At 41.7% G+C, this 16,740-nt stretch overlaps 1 protein-coding gene across 1 annotated transcript; it reads left to right on the plus strand.

Annotated features, from left to right (window-relative positions):
* The first annotated feature begins 255 nt into the window (after positions 1-255).
* Positions 256-7,357, plus strand: LOC106579132 (zinc finger protein 239). The gene is made up of 3 exons (XM_014158721.2): positions 256-784; positions 960-1,047; positions 6,091-7,357. The coding sequence occupies exons 1-3, from the start codon at positions 773-775 to the stop codon at positions 7,050-7,052; spliced, it is 1,062 nt and encodes a 353-aa protein (XP_014014196.1). The 5' UTR covers positions 256-772; the 3' UTR covers positions 7,053-7,357.
* Positions 7,358-16,740: the final 9,383 nt, after the last annotated feature.

The following is a 16,740-nucleotide window of genomic DNA, read 5'->3' on the forward strand; positions in this document are numbered from 1 at the left end:
TTAATAAAAGTCACCTTGTCCTAGAAAGATTTACCCGGTTATCAAAACGTCACGCCAGGGTAATCCTAAACAAAACAGAGTCCTTTAAGTGTTTCTAAAATCCTCAAATGGGAAAAATGAACGGTGGATAAACGATTGGAACCATTTCCCTATTTCATCTCCAATGTTTATTGAAAACAAATACATTCGCACAATGAGCACTTGTCTCAAATACGTCATTACAGTTATTGGTTAGCTAGCTAGCCATTTTAAACCATATAGCATTGACATGAAATCAGTCAAAACACCTCAAGACATGGTATCAAGAACGAGATTAAATGAGCCACTAACATTCCCCACATGGTAGCTTCTTGTCATTCTTGCTAGCAATCTGGCCATCCAGAATTCTTCCGAGAACTTCCACACCTACCACCTCACAATCTCCCTAAAATCAGCACAGACCCCTCCGGATGTAGCGCTCAACAGTGCGTCCCACTTGTAAAGCAGCTGCTTCATCTTGATGTTCTTTATCAAAGGCAACCACGACGATTTCCTTTTTTTCAAACAAGCGCGCTCTCTTTCTCCCGGATTCATCGATTTCCTGGAGCGTGACGTCCCGGCCATCTAGAATCACAACAACAAGCGGACTTCTGCCCCATGGAAGCGCTTACATCGTTAGTCAACGCTTTACCGGACACAGACTAGCCTACAGACTTTACTTTAACACAAAGTTGCTCAAAATAATAGCCTCTTACATAGGCTTAATTTTCTTTACTAGATTTTACGGGACGCAATGGAAGAAGAGGTAAGTTTGGTATGCCTGTTTCACCATTGCTTTGGTTAATGTCTGCTACAACTTTGAGGCAGGAGACACACTTCACGTGGAGTGCTTGTAGGATTTTGAGCGCGATATAGGCTACTCGTGCTTTTTTTAAATAAAATGCGTTCGTGCTCATTAATCTATACATTTATCTACACAGCCTCATGGCAGGACATCGGTGAATAAATACCAACCGACGGAGTTGAAAGTCAAAGAAGAAGAGGACAATGGCGATTTCAGTTATCAAAGTAAGAGTGGTGGCTGGGGATTATTACTGGATAATTTCTTAATTTGCTATTTACTTTAGTTTATTCTGATGTGGAAGATGAATTATGGGACTGGTTAATTGCATTTTGATTACATAGAGAAAACAAATCCGTGAATATTGGCATAATAAGTGGGCCACACGCTATTGCAGGGGTAGGCAATCCTGTTCCTGGAATCCCACAGGTATTGCTGGATTTTGTTCCAACTAGGCTCTGACCAGGGGTGCGTTCAGTTCGCTTGAACGTTTGCTACGTTGCGGAACGTTTTCTACTGAACGACACGTTTTTCCCAAAACGTTCTTGAACAGACTTTGAGAAACGTTTGCTCTGTTCAGTGGGTGTGCCGGGGTGTGGCTTCAAACAACGAGTGACGTATTTAAAGGGCAGAGGTGCATTTTGAACTCGCAACCCAGCCCTTCCCTGTTTTTCAACTGGTCGTTCTGTACAGCATGGCTTCTATTCAGTTGAACATTCTATTACGTTTTTATGTACTGAACGCAGCCCTGACCAACTGAGCTAAAAATGAACACACCTGGTCTTCCAGGTCAGTTAAATCAAAAACATGAAGTGCTTGCAGCACTCCAGGACCAGGGTTGCCTTCTTTCCCTCCCGTTGAAGTGTACATGTCCTTCTCTGAGAAGGGAATTCGAGAGCTACAGTACAAGGTTCTACCTGCAAAAAGATGATTCTGAGATAATTGGCTTTAAAGTTCCGAACCTTCATTGGTTTGAATTGGTGTCAGCAATTTATATCTTGTATTCTTTTGAACTTAACATGGATTGGGGGTCTTAAGAGTACTATATAGGTAGAGAACATTGAACAGAACAAGGCTATATCATTAACAAAATACTTGATTGATTAATGTCACTAATTAGTAAGGAACTCCCCACACCTGGTGGTCTAGGGCTTAATTGAAAGGAAAATCTAAGAACCTGCAGATTCTGGGCCCTCCATGGAATGATTTTGAGACCCCTGCCTTAGTCTCTCCCATTCAAGCATAACTTTCCTTTAAGATTCGTGACCCGATTCAGGAAACTAGGCGTATGTCGCAAGTCACGACTTCACAGGAGGGCCGTTTGCATTTCTTATACATTTTAAATTCATTCTCGAACATGTGAACTTTCATGTGCCTTAATATCAAACTTGTATGCCATCTGTAAATACAAATAAAATTGTTAAATTACAAGCTTAGTTGGTTTAGCCACAGAAAAAGTGAGCAACCTTCCCGCTAGCCATGATTGGCTGAGATAATGAGTGGGCTAGACATGCCGAGAGATGAGTTTGGATTGGTCTGCCATATAGCACGTATCTGTTTATTGGAGCTGGTCAGTATGGCTAGGTAATCGTGTCGAACGCTGCTTTTTGAAAATGTATCGCGTAGTAAAACTGCATAAATCTAATGTCAAGTTAAAGTTTACTGTTAGCCAGTTAACTTTAGCTGGAGAATGATAGCTAAGGAGATGGAGAAAATACCAGTCTGGATACATTGTCAAACTAAGAGCAACCATGTATGGCATTAGACAGGAGATGCGTCCAACCATGTATACTGACTGATAAGATAGTCTAGCTAGCTACATTTTCAGATATTACATGTTTCTAATTTTGACAGAAAGTGGTTTCATTTCAAGTGTACTGTTAGCTAACTAATGTTAGCTGGCTGGGTCGCTAGCTAACGTTGTGTATGATCTTATTCTTTGTATCTCAGACACATTTCCTTGACTAGTTATAGCCATAGAACCTGGTTGGTTAGCTAGCTGCAGATTCATGCAGGGTAGTAACGTCATGAGTTGTGATTATGGTCCATTGTTTAGCTAGCTAGATGTCTTAACAAAAGACTCCACTCTAATTTTGACAAAGTATTTATATTTCAAGTTAGTGTACTGTTAGCTAGCTAGCTAACGTTAGCTGGCTTGCTTGCTAACTAACGTTACGTTATGCATTGGATTCATTGTTTACCTAGCTAGCTATCTAGCTACATTTCTTAACAAAAGAAGCTTGTCTTAGTGTGCCAGAGCGCAGAATAACTGATTCCTTTTTGAATGCTCAACACCCAATGAATAGTTGAATATATCCGGTGTCAGCAACAAAGTGTAATTCATTGTTGCCAGCAGCACATTTAGTCACTAATGCTCTGGATAACATGAAAACAGCCTAACCAGCTCTGCTAGGGTGAGTAAAATGGTCAGAGTGGGGTGTTCTCTCATTATGTATCTGGAAGTAGCTAGCCAATTAGCTTGGGTGCTTGACTGTAGTTGTGAGGTCAGAGCTTTCAGAACAAGCCTACTTATTGGCCAGAGCATCCAGTGTGCTCTGAACGCAAAACGCTCTGAATTTACAAACGGACAATCTGACGGCACAGTTGCAGTCACTAACGGTCTGGATAACATAACAGCCTAACCAGCTCTGCTAGGGTAAGTAATGTTCAGTGAGCTGTTCTCTCTCTCGTAGATGTCTGGAAGTAGATGGCAAGTTAGTACAGAACAGTTAGATCAACCCTTAAAGAGATGGGTGGGGCTAAGGCTTAAGAGGGTGTGAATAATGTTGAATGGGTGTAGACAAAGAAGGGTTCTCTAATAGTAGTACATTGAAAGATGGTTTTCTCAAGTGAGTTTATAAGTTGATCAACATTCAAAGCCAAATTACTTATCCATTGTTTCCTCAAATGCAGTGTATGATATATCAGAGGTGTGGACTCGTCACATGACTTGGACTCGAGTCACGTATGATGATTTTAGACTCAACTTGACAAAATTGACTCAACTTGACAAAAGACTTGCAACTCGACTTTGACTTTAACACCAATGACTCGTGACTTAACTTGGACTTGAGCCTTTTGACTTGAACTGACTTGATACCCTCCCCAAGCCCAAATATAAAAAATGATGCTATTAAAAAAAAGTGTGCAGCGCATCAATTCTTCATTTAAAGGATTACAGTTTGAATCAGACAGCAGCCAATCAAATTGTGCCAGCGGAGAAAAAGTTGCGCGTGGCAGTGCAGAGGAACGTCGGCAGGTGAATTCCGACGGAGCCCTTGGAAAGATGATACCCCAAATTATTATTTTTGGATATAAAGACTACGCTGTAGTCAACAAAAAACAGATTGCAACTTGGAAAACATGCGAGAAGAAAATTACAGACTGCGGAGCAACAACCTCCAACTTTGTTCGACATTTGAAGCTGTAAATCCTGCCTGATGTTATGGCTGTTCCCAAAACCATTGACATACATTAGCTTACTGTTAAGGTTGGGCGATTGTGTACAAGCCAGCCTCGATAGTCGATCGCTATGGCGGTGGGGGACGGGGGGTGGACAGTGCGGTGCTACTGCTGCCTCAATTATTTTTTGACAGACTTTTATCGAATTAGGTCTTTTGCAAATGCAAAGCGTTATAGGGCCCTGAGATAAGAGAAAAAACGAAACTGTTTGTTTGTGCATCACACACACACACACGTAGTCTCCAAGTTAAGGTTTTATCTCCCATCTTTGGGATCTGTATTTTTTTCTCAGACATTCAGGCCAGTGTTCAAATTGTAGGCCTACTTGAAGTTCAGTAGCAGTTGTTTTGATGTACCTTTTAGGATCTGCCCCTTTTTTCCAATTTTCGCCTAAAATGACATACCCAAATCTAATTGCCTGTAGCTCAGGCCCTGAAGCAAAGATATGCATATTTTTGGTACCATTTGAAAGGAAACACTTTGAAGTTTGTGGAAATGTGAAAGGAATGTAGGAGAATATAACACAATAGATCTGTTAAAAGATAATACAAATAAAAAAAAAAACGTTCTTTTGTATTTTTTTTGTACCTTTGAAATGCAAGAGAGAGGCCATAATGTGTTATTCCAGCCCAGGTGCAATTTAGATTTTGGCCACTTGATGGCAGCAGTGTGTAAAGTTTTCAACTGATCCAATTAACCATTTCATTTCTGTTCTAAATGTTGTATCAAATGTGCCTAATTTGTTTATTAATAACTTTTCATGTTCAAAATTGTGCACTCCTCAAACAATGGCATGGAATTATTTCACTGTGATAGCTACTGTAAATTGGACAGTGCAGTTATATTAACAAGAATTTAAGCTTCCTGCCAGATATATCAGATATGTCTATGTCCTGGGAAATGTTCTTGTTACTTACAACCTCATGCTAATTAAACTAGCCTACGTTAGCACTACCGTCCCATGGAAGGGACACCGATCACGTAGAAGTTATTAAATTCTTGTAACTTTATGGCAGGATTGTTTTCGGTGTCTAGAGTATATCTGGAGAGAGAGAGCACTAGAATATTAATTTTGTTTCATTGATGTTTCTCTCATGGCTACCCATATATTTTCATGAAAATAGGAAGTTTATTTGGAAAGTAATAAATATATATATTTTTAAAAGCATTCATGATTTGCGTCAATTTAATATACTAACTATTACTCTTGTTAAAAATATGAAATTCTATTCAATTTGGTGAAGAGCACATGACTTAAGGACTCAACTCAATATTCAGGACTTGAGTGCTAAGACTTGAGACTTACTTGTGACTTGTAAAAAGGGTGCGACGCAATGGTGGAGGCATGCAGAGGCCAAATTGAGTTCCGAACCACATCGCCATGTGCATCCCAAATTTTGTAACAATGCGGAGGTTCTGTATAGCTCTGCATTGACATGTTTGGTTGATGGTAGGTGGGGGCGGGAGTTCCTGTATAAACACAAACTCACTTCCATGACAACAGCTCTGCGCTGCTTCGCGAAGCACAAGAAGTATGAGCGTAAATACTGCACGGCCAATGCAGACGTTGGATTGACCATTCAGCGCCTTTTACCTGGCAAGGTCCAGAGTAATGCTGGTTTTCTGTTCTACCAGATAATTAATTGTTCCCAACTGTTGTCCCAGGTCTAAATCAGTCCCCTACACTAACTTAAACCTAGGAATAGGGAGTCTAGAGCCCTGATTTGGATTGGTCACATGACAATTTATCATGTGGAGATTTACTAAGCTCTATTTGTCTAACTCAAGATCTTGTTTGTTTTTGTCAGGGCCAGGGCCAGGAGGGAGCCCAAACTCACACTCCGACAGTGGGAAGACTTCCTCGGAGTCAGGGGAATCGGACAGAGAGCTGCCGAAATCAGACAGACCGTACAACTGCTCTCTGTGCGGAAAGGGTTTTTCCCAATTGGGACATCTGAAATTACACAATAAAACACATACAGGAGAGAAACGCTATGGCTGTATTCAATGCGGGAAGAGTTTCGCAAGGTTAGACTATTTTAAAAAACATGCGAAAATTCACAGTGTAGAGAAACCATACAAATGCTCTGTGTGCGGGAAGTTATTTGCTAGGTCAGACATCTTAAACATACACAAGAGAGTTCATACTTCAGAGAGGGTGCAGCACCCCACCAAAGAGAAACTCTATCCCTGCTCTCAGTGCGGAAAGCGGTTCTCTCAATTGGGAAACCTCAAATCGCATGAGAGCACTGTGCATGCAGGAAAGAAGCCTTTCAACTGTCCTGAATGCGGAAAGGGGTTCTCACATTTTGGCAACATGCAAAAACACCAGCGGGTGCACACCGGAGAGAAACCATACAAGTGCCCTGATTGTGGGACAGGCTTTTCCAGATCACATCACCTCAAAACACATCAGCAAATTCATAAAGGGGAGAAGCCTCACTTATGCACTGAATGTGGGAAGGGTTTTGCTAGGGCAGACTCTTTAACGGCACATCAGCGAGTGCACAGGGTAGACAACAAGCCTTACGGCTGTTCTGACTGTGGCAAAGCCTTCTCTTCATTCGGAAACTTAACACAGCATCAGAGAATTCACACCGGAGAGAAACCATATCAGTGCTCTCAGTGCGAGAGAAGCTTTGCTTTTTCAACAGATTTGAAAAATCATCAGAGGAGACACACTGGAATGAAACCATACTATTGCTCGGACTGTGGGAGAAGTTTCACAACGGCATCTTCCCTAAAATCACACCATAAAATACACAAATGATAAAAGTCATGATCTCCGTGTGGTAGAAGGGTCTACATTGTCAAACACTAGCAAAATGCTGCTGATGGGGAAACCTTGAGGAGGCTCACATTTTGCTTAGGAATACTAGAGGCACAATTTTCTCATATGGCTTAACCCTTGGTTAAAAACAGCATGGAAATTGATGCCATCTGCAATGTTTTGTTTTTAATACAGTGACTGGTTAATTGGATGGTTATTTTTTACAATGAAACTACCTGAATTGTATTACTTGTTTGTTTTTTACCCAGAAATCTTTTAAAATGTTTGAATGTGTTTACTAGATAGCTCCAGTTGTGTGTGAATTTTTTTCTATGTATGTTGATAATGACAAGCAAAAAAACATGACTAGGGAACAAGAATCTCCTGCAAAGTATGTTCACTTTTTGTTGTATAACCTGCATTTGTCATAAGAGGGTCAGGACACATTACATTGCAATCACAAAACATATGCAATGTCATAAGCTATATTGACAAACTTTTGCAAACTCATTTGAAGCATTTATTTACCGTAATTTCCGGACTATTAAGCGCACCTGAATATAAGCCGCATCCACTGAATTTACATTTTTATTTTTATTTTGAACATAAATAAGCCGCACATGTCTATAAGCCGCAGGTGCCTACCGGTACATTGAAACAAATTAACTTTACACAGGCTTTAACGAAACACGGCTTGTAACAAAAATAAATAGGCTTTAACGAAACACGGCTTGTAACAAAAATAAATAGGCTTTAACGAAACACGGCTTGTAACAAAAAATTAGCAGTAAGCATTACCGGTAGTTGTCTTTTTGCACAGAGTCAATTCCTCACGCTGCTGTTTCCAACGTCTTATCATCGACTCATTAAGACCAAGCTCCCGTTAAGACCAAGCTTCATGCCGCCAAAAAACTGAGCACGTCACAGAATGTATTTCTTTGGAGAAAAAAAATTGAAAGCTGGAAAAATCCATATATTAGCCACGTCATTGTTTAAGCCGCGAGGTTCAAAGCCTGGGGAAAAAGTTGCGGCTTATAGTCCGGAATTTACGGTAGTCCTCTGACTGTAGCTCAGTTGGTAGAGATAAGAGCGTCTGCTAAATGGCATACTGACTGGCTGCATCACTGCTTGGTATGGCAATAGCACCCCCCTCGATCACATGGCGCTACAAAGGGTTGTGCGGACAGCTAAGGACATCACTAGGGCTGAGCTCCCTGCCATCCAGGACCTCTATCAGGCGGTTGACTTGACAGCTCATGCAGTTTCAGTGTTCTGATTACAGAGATCTGATCATGGAATTCCGAACACCATGTTTCTACACCTACACAGTTGCCACGTTCAAAAAAACTGGGATACTCTGAAATATACGAGGTCAAATCATGACATCAGTGATCTTCAGGTCGGAAAGTTGGAACTCTAGAAAGAAGCCCGAGTTCCCGAGTTGGAATTCCGAGTTTGATGACTGTTCAAATCGATTTTTCCCAGTCGGAGCTCGGGTGGCTGGTCTCAGATGATCCCGCAGGCGAAGAAGCCGGATGTGGAGGGGCTGGTGTGGTTTCACGTGGTCTGCGGTTGTGAGGCCGGTTGTACGTACTACCAAATTCTCGTTGGAGGCGGCTTAATGTAAATTGAATGTCAATTTCTTATCTGGCAACAGCTCTGGTGGATGTTCCTGCAGTCAGCATGCCAATTGCATGCTCCCTCAACTTTTATTTATTTTTAGTGTGAAGATCAGCTTTAATATTGCAGATTGTGGCTTCAACCAGCGCAATTGTCTGCATTATTTCCAATCCCCCATATTTTTTTTGTAAATATATACAGCGCCAGTCAAAAGTTTGGACACACCTACTAATTTTTAGGGTTTTAATTTATTTTTACTATTTTCTACATTGTAGAATAATAGTGACGACATCCAAACTATGAAATAACGCATATAGAATCATGTAGTAACCAAAAAAGTGTTTAACAAATCAAAATATATTTGAGAATCTTCATAGTAGGCACCCTTTGCCTTGATGACAGCTTTGCACACTCTTGGCATTCTCTCAACCAGCTTCATAAGGTACTCATCTGGAATGCATTTCAATTAACAGGTATGTCTTGTTAGAAGTTAATTTGTGGAATTTCTTTCCTTAATGGGTTTGAGCCAATCAGTTGTCAGATGACCTGGCCTCAACCCAATTGAGATGGTTTGGAATGAGTTGGACCGCAGAGAGAAGGAAAAGCAGCCAACAAGTGCTCAGCATGTCGGAAATCCTTCAAGACTGTTGGAAAAGCATTCCAGGTGAAGCTGGTTGAGAGAAAGCCAGGAGTGTGCAAAGCTGTCAAGGCAAAGGGTGGCTCCTTTGAAGAATCAAAAATATATTTGGATTTGTTTAACACTATTATTCTACAATTTAGAAAATAGTAAAAATAAAGAAAATCCCTTGACTGAGTAGCTGTGTCCAAACTTTTGCCTGGTACTGTAAAAAACAAGTCACTAGGTGTAGGCAAGGCCATAAGCAAATAGGTAAACTGGTATTATGAATAAAGAGTTAATCATGGTGATTTTTCCCCAAATAGACTGGTATTTTCCTTTCCACGGTAGCAAGAGCTTATCTATTTTTGCCAACTTTCTATTAAAATGTATTGTAATGAGAATTTTTTTTCTTTTGGGGATATGAAACCTGAGTGTCCACTTCACCGTCAGAATATTTTATTGGTAAACTACTCGGAAATGTAAAAGTTTTTTGGGGATGCAATACGTAATATATTAGTACACTTATCATAATTTGGTTGTAATCCAGAGAGGTTAGAAAAAATATCTAGGTCATCTATGAGGTTGTGGAGAGATCCAAATTGTGGATTTGAAAGAAAATATGAATCTGCGTACAATGACTTCTTGTTTTCAAACCCTTGATTTCTAGGCCTTTGATATTATTGTTGGATCTAATTTTAATAGCTAGCAATTCGATGACCGTAATAATAATTAGATGTACCGATAGTGGACAACCTTATTTTACTCCTCTTGACAGTTTAAGACTTTCTGAGAAGTAGCCATGATTTACTATGTTACACCTAGGGTTACAGCTTGGGTTACTATACATAGTTGCAGTCGGAAGTTTACATACACCTTAGCCAAATACATTTAAACTCAGTTTTTCACAATTCCTGACATTTAATCCTAGTAAAAATTAGGATCATCACTTTATTTTAATAATGTGAAATGTCAGAATAATAGTAGAGTGATTTATTTCAGCTTTTATTTCTTTCATCACATTTCCAGTGGGTCAGAAGTTTACATACACTCAGTTAATATTTGGCTTTTAAATTGTTTAACTTGGGTCAAACGTTTCGGATAGCCTTCCACAAGCTTTCCACAATAAGTTGGGTGAGTTTTGGCCCATTCCTCCTGACAGAGCTGGTGTAACTGAGTCAGGTTTGTAGGCCTCCTTGTTCGCACACGCTTTTTCAGTTCTGCGCCCCAAATTGTCTATAGGATTGAGGTCAGGGCTTTGTGATGGCCACTCCAGTACCTTGACTTTGTTGTCCTTAAGCCATTTTGCCACAAATTTGGAAGTATGCTTGGAGTCATTGTCCATTTAGAAGACCCATTTGCGACCAAGCTTTAACTTCCTGACTGGTGTCTTGAGATGTTGCTTCAATATATCCACATCATTTTCCTACCTAATGATGCCATCTATTTTGTGAAGTGCACCAGTCCCTCCTGCAGCAAAGCACCCCCACAACATGATGCTGCCACCCCCGTGCTTCACGGTTGGAATGGTGTTATTTGCCTTGCAAGCCTCCCCCTTTTTCCTCCAAACATAACGATGGTCATTATGGCCAAACATCTCTATTTTTGTTTCATCAGACCAGAGGACATTTCTCTAAAAAGTAGGATCTTTGTCCCCATGTGCAGTTGCAAACCGTAGTCTGGCTTTTTATAGTGGTTTTGGAGCAGTGGCTTCCTCCTTGCTGAGCGGCCTTTCAGGTTACGTCGATATAGGACTCGTTTAATTTGTGGATTTAGATACTTTTGTACCTGTTTCCTCCAGCATCTTCACAAGGTCCTTTGCTGCTGTTCTGGGATTGATTTGCACTTTTCGCACCAAAATATGTTCATCTCTAGGAGACACAACGCGTCTCCTTCCTGAGCGGTATGACGGCTCCGTGGTCCCATGGTGTTTATACTTGCGTACTATTGTTTGTACAGATGAACGTGGTACCTTCAGGCGTTTGGAAATTGCTCCCAAGGATGAACAAGACTTGTGAAGGTCTACAATGTTTTTTTTCTGAAGTATTGGCTGATTTCTTTAGATTTTCCCATGATGTCAAGCAAAGAGGCACTGCGTTTGAAGGAAGGCCTTGAAATACATCCACAGGTACACTTCCAATTGACTCAAATGATGTCAATTAGCCTATCAGAAGCTTCTAAAGCCATGACATAATTTTCTGGAATTGTCCAAGCTGTTTAACGGCACAGTCAACTTAGTGTATGTAAACTTCCGACTTCTACTGTAAATTTAACCCATTGTATAAGAGATTCTCTAATATTGAAATATTTCAGGCATTTATTTATAAATTCCATTCGTACTTTATCAAAAGCCTTTTCAAAGTCAGCTATGAATACCAGGCCTGATTTTTCATAGTGTTCTGTTGTTTCCAGTACTTGTCTTTATATTATCTTGATCTTATATATTATCTTGATACACTTATTTCTTGAATAAGTTCCTCCATTTCTTTTTGTATTTCCTTTAACGTATTCTGTACCTCTATGGTACAGAGTCTTAAATTGCATGGCCTCTAAAGGCACATTTAAAAGAGTCCCATACAATAAGGGGATCTGCTGTACCTATGTTATGTAGGGAAAAGTCAGTTATGAATTATTCTGTCCTGGTTAAAAACAAGTTGTCATCAAATAGGCTTTGATTAAATTTCCAAAAGCCTCGCCCACGTGGAAATTCTGTAAGAGTGATGTATTATGCTAATGATTTGATGGCCTGACCGCCAATTGCACGCTCCCTCAAAACTTAAGACATCTGTGGCATTGTGTTTTGTGAGAACTGCACATTTTAGTGTGGCCTTTTATTTTCCCTAGCACAAGGTGCACCTGTGTAATGATCATGCTGTTTAATCAGCTTATTTTTATGCCACATGTTAGGTGGATGGATTATCTTGGCAAAGGAGAGATGCTCACTAACAGGGATGTAAACAAATATGTGCACAACATTTGAGAGAAACATTTTGTGCATATGGGAAATTAATGCGATCTTTTATTTCTGCTCATGAAACATGGGACTAACACTTTACATGTTGCGTTTATAGTTTTGTTCAGTATATGTTTAAGAATGTTCAAACTAGTTTTCATTTGGAAGGTAAATAAAGTGTTTTTATCAAAGCAATCACTTTTGCATGTGAAAACACAGAATTCTACTCATTACTCCACGTGCTTAACCTATGTCACTTTTGTATTCCGAACAGAGCACCGGGCTCACGAGGCAGCCCAGTTCCAACACTAATGCAATCAACTTCAACACTTTGACTAGGGCCAGGCCTTAGCCATTAATAGAATCCCCTCTATGCTAGGTGTAGCTAACAGTGTTCAGCCAATTAGGTGATCCTTAACAAAGAGTCATGCTCTGGTCCATTTGTACAATGTGCAGTGTTGTACCTGCTGGCTCAAGGGCCGAATAAATGTGCTAGCCGACGTAGCCTACAATGTGCGTCCAGATGATAGTGGACCCGTCAAAAGACAGGTAAATGGCGACCACTAGCGGCTGTCCAGGCTGTGTTGTTTGGTCCTCCCTTTAGGATTTGTAAAAGCTGTTTATTAGGCTACAGATTACATACATTATGGTGAACTTCACAGGGAGGTGAAAGTGCATGGTGATGATCTTGATGCTCATTTCTAATAAATGTATTTCTATAACCATATTGCACTTTTCTAAGATTTTTTTTCTTCACAAGCAGGAAGCACAGGATATACTGCGAACACCCGACAAGGCCGACATACCCGTTATTGGCAAGAGAAAGAGACGCAGGTACAGAGGACACAGAGCGGGATGCCTCATAAAAATCCGGAGAAGGCGAGTGGGAAACCTGCCATTACCGTCAATATTACTCGCCAATTTACAATCATTGGACAATACATTAGATGAGGTACGATCACGAATATCCTACCAACGGGACATAAACTGTAACATCTTATGTTTCACGGAATCGTGGCTGAATGATGACATGGATATTCAGCTAGCAAGATATACGCTGCACCGGCTAGATAGAACAGCACACTCCGGTAAGACGAGGGGGGGGCGGTCTGTGCATATTTGTAAACAGCTGGTGCGCGAAATCTAAGGAAGTCTCTAGATTTTGGAGTATAGTAAGTAGAGAGTATCTTATGATAAACTGCAGACCACACTATTTGCCAAGAGAGTTTATCTATATTTTTCATGGCTGTTTATTTACCACCACAGACAGACGCTGGCACTAAGACCGCACTCTGTCAGCTGTAATAAGGAAATAAGCAAACAGGAAACCGCTCAACCAGAGGCGGCGCTCCTAGTTGCCGGAGACTTTAATGCAGGGAAACTTAAATCAGTTTTACCTCATTTCTATCAACATGTTAAATGTGCAACCAGAGGTAAAAAATTCTAGATCACCTGTACTCCACACACACAGATGCGTACAAAGCTCTCCTTCGCCCTCCATTTCGTAAATCTGACCACAATTCTATCCTCCTAATTCCTGCTTACAAGCAAAAATTAGAGCAGGAAACATCAGTGACTCAGTCTATAAAAAAGTGGTCAGATGAAGCAGATGCTAAGCTACAGGACTATTTTGCTAGCACCGACTGGAATATGTTCCGGGATTCTTCCAATTGCATTGAGGAGTACACCACAAGTCACTGGCTTTATCAATAATTGCATCGAGGATGTCGTCCCCACAGTAACTGTACGTACATACCCCAACCGGAAGCCATGGATTACAGGCAACATTCGCACTGAGCTAAAGGGTAGAGCTGCCGCTTTCAAGGTGCGTGACTCTAACCTGGAAGCTTATAAGAAATCCTGCTATGCCCTCCGACAAATCAACAAACAGGCAAAGCACCAATACAGGGCTAAGATTGAATTGTACTACACCGGCTCCGACGCTCGTCTTATGTGGCAGGGCTTGCAAACTATTACTGACTACAAAGAGAAGCACAGCCACGAGCTGCCCAGTGACACAAACCTACCAGACGAGCTAAATCACTTTTATGCTCGCTTCGAGGCAAGCAACACTGAGGCATGCATGAGAGCATCAGCTGTTCCGGATGACTGTGTGATCACGCTCTCCGTAGCCGACGTGAGTAAGACCTTTTTAAACGGGTCAACATTCACAAGGCCGCGGGGCCAGACGGATTACCAGGACATGTGCTGACCAACTGGCAGGTGTCTTCACTGACAATTTCAGCATGTCCCTGTCTGAGTCTGTAATACCAACATATTTCAAGCAGACCACCATAGTCCCTGTGCCCAAGAACACTAAGGCAACCTGCCTAAATGACTACAGACCCGTAGCACTCACGTCCGTAGCCATGAAGTGCTTTGAAAGGCTGGTAATGGCTCACATCAACACCATTATCCCAGAAACCCTAGACCCACTCCAATTTGCATACCGCCCAAACAGATCCACAGATGATGCAATCTCTACTGCACTCTACACTGCATTTTCCCACTGGACAAAAGGAACACCTACGTGAGAATGCTATTCATTGACTACAGTTCAGCGTTCAACACCATAGTACCCTCAAAGCTCATCACTAAGCTAAGGATCCTGGGACTAAACACCTCTCTCTGCAACTGGATCCTGGACTTATTGACGGGCTGCCCCCAGGTGGTGAGGGTAGGTAGCAACACGTCTGCCACGCTGATCCTCAACACTAGAGCCCCTCAGGGGTGCGTGCTCAGTCCCCTCCTGTACTCCCTGTTCACCCACGACTGCGTGGCCAGGTATGACTCCAATTTTGCAGACGACACAACAGTGGTAGGCCTGATCACTGACAACGCCGAGACAGCCTATAGGGGGGAGGTCGGAGACCTGGCCGGGTGGTGCTAGAATAACAACCTATCCCTCAACGTAACCAAGACTAAGGAGATGATTGTGGACTACAGGAAAAGGAGGACCAAGCACGCCCCCATTCTCATCGACGTGGCTGTAGTGGAGCAGGTTGAGAACGTCAAGTTCCTTGGTGTCCACATCACCAACAAACTAACATGGTCCAAACACACCAACACAGTTGTGAAGAGGGCACGACAAAGCATATTCCCCCTCAGGAATCTAAAAAGATTTGGCACGGGTCCTCAGATCTTCAAAAGTTTCTACAGCTGCAACATCGAGAGCATCCTGACTGGTTGCATCACTGCCTGGTACGGCAACTGCTCGGCCTCCGACCGCAAGGCACTACAGAGTGTACGGTGTCAGAGGAAGGCCCTAAAAATTGTCAAAGATCCCACCCACCCCAGTCATAGACTGTTCTCACTACTACCGCATGGCAAGTGGTACCGGAGCGCCAAGTCTAGGACTAAAAGGCTTCTCAACAGCTTTTACCCCCAAGCCATAAGACTCCTGAACATGTAATCAAATGACTACCCGGACTATTTGCATTGTGTCGTCCCCCCCTCTTTTACACTGCTGCTACTCTCTGTTTATCATATATGCATAGCCACTTTAACTATATATTTCATGTACATTCTACCTCAATTAGCCCGACTAACCGGTGCCTCTGCAGATTGGCTACCCGGACTATATGCATTGTGTCCTGCCACCCACCACCCGTGAACCCCTCTTTTATGCAACTGCTACTCTCTGTTTATCATATATGCATAGTCACTTTAACCATACCTACATGTACATACTACCTCAATTAGCCTGACTAACCGGTGCCTGTATATAGCCTCGCCACTGTATATAGCCTCGCTACTGTTATTATTCACTGTCTTTTTACAGTTTTTTTTATTTCCTTACTTATCTATTGTTCACCTAATACCAATTGTTTTTACTTCACTGTAAGGTCTACACCTGTTGTATTCGGTGCACGTAACAAACTTTGATTTGATGTGTTATCTTTGTACAATGGATAAAGGCCATGATTTCTCATCTGCAGCAGAAATAAGGACTGAGACACAGGTGAGACGGGTGCGTATAAAGCTTCTCAGAGCGGTAGTGCTGATCTAGGCTCAGGTTCTACCTTTTTTCAATATGACTTAAAAGGTCAAACTGATCCTAGATCTGCACTCCTACCCAATTTGTAAGTCGCTCTGGATAAGAGCGTCTGCTAAATGACGTAAATGTACTCTTAGATGCTTTGTGATTATGGGCCTGGTGCAACTTATAAATGTTGAACTAAAGTTTGGACACTGATCTGTTTTTAAAAAAACATTATAGTTTGATGGTGGGATTCGCAACATGACTGGGTTTGAGGTTCATTACAAAGTGCATTGCTGAGATGCCAAGCAGGTTTTACAGGTGGTCGGCCTACTGTGCATTTCCTGTCTGTGATTGTATTCTTTCTTTCTCCAGAGTTGTGCAGCGGTTTAAGGCACTGCATCTCAGTGCTAGAGGTGTCACTACAGACCCTGGTTCGATTCCAGGCTGTATCACAACCAGCCGTGATTGGGAGTCCCATAGGGCGGCGCACAATTGGCCCAGCGTCGTCCAGGTTAGT

The sequence above is a fragment of the Salmo salar genome, chromosome ssa19 (assembly GCF_905237065.1).
Source record: "Salmo salar chromosome ssa19, Ssal_v3.1, whole genome shotgun sequence".
Taxonomy (NCBI): Eukaryota; Metazoa; Chordata; class Actinopteri; order Salmoniformes; family Salmonidae; genus Salmo; species Salmo salar.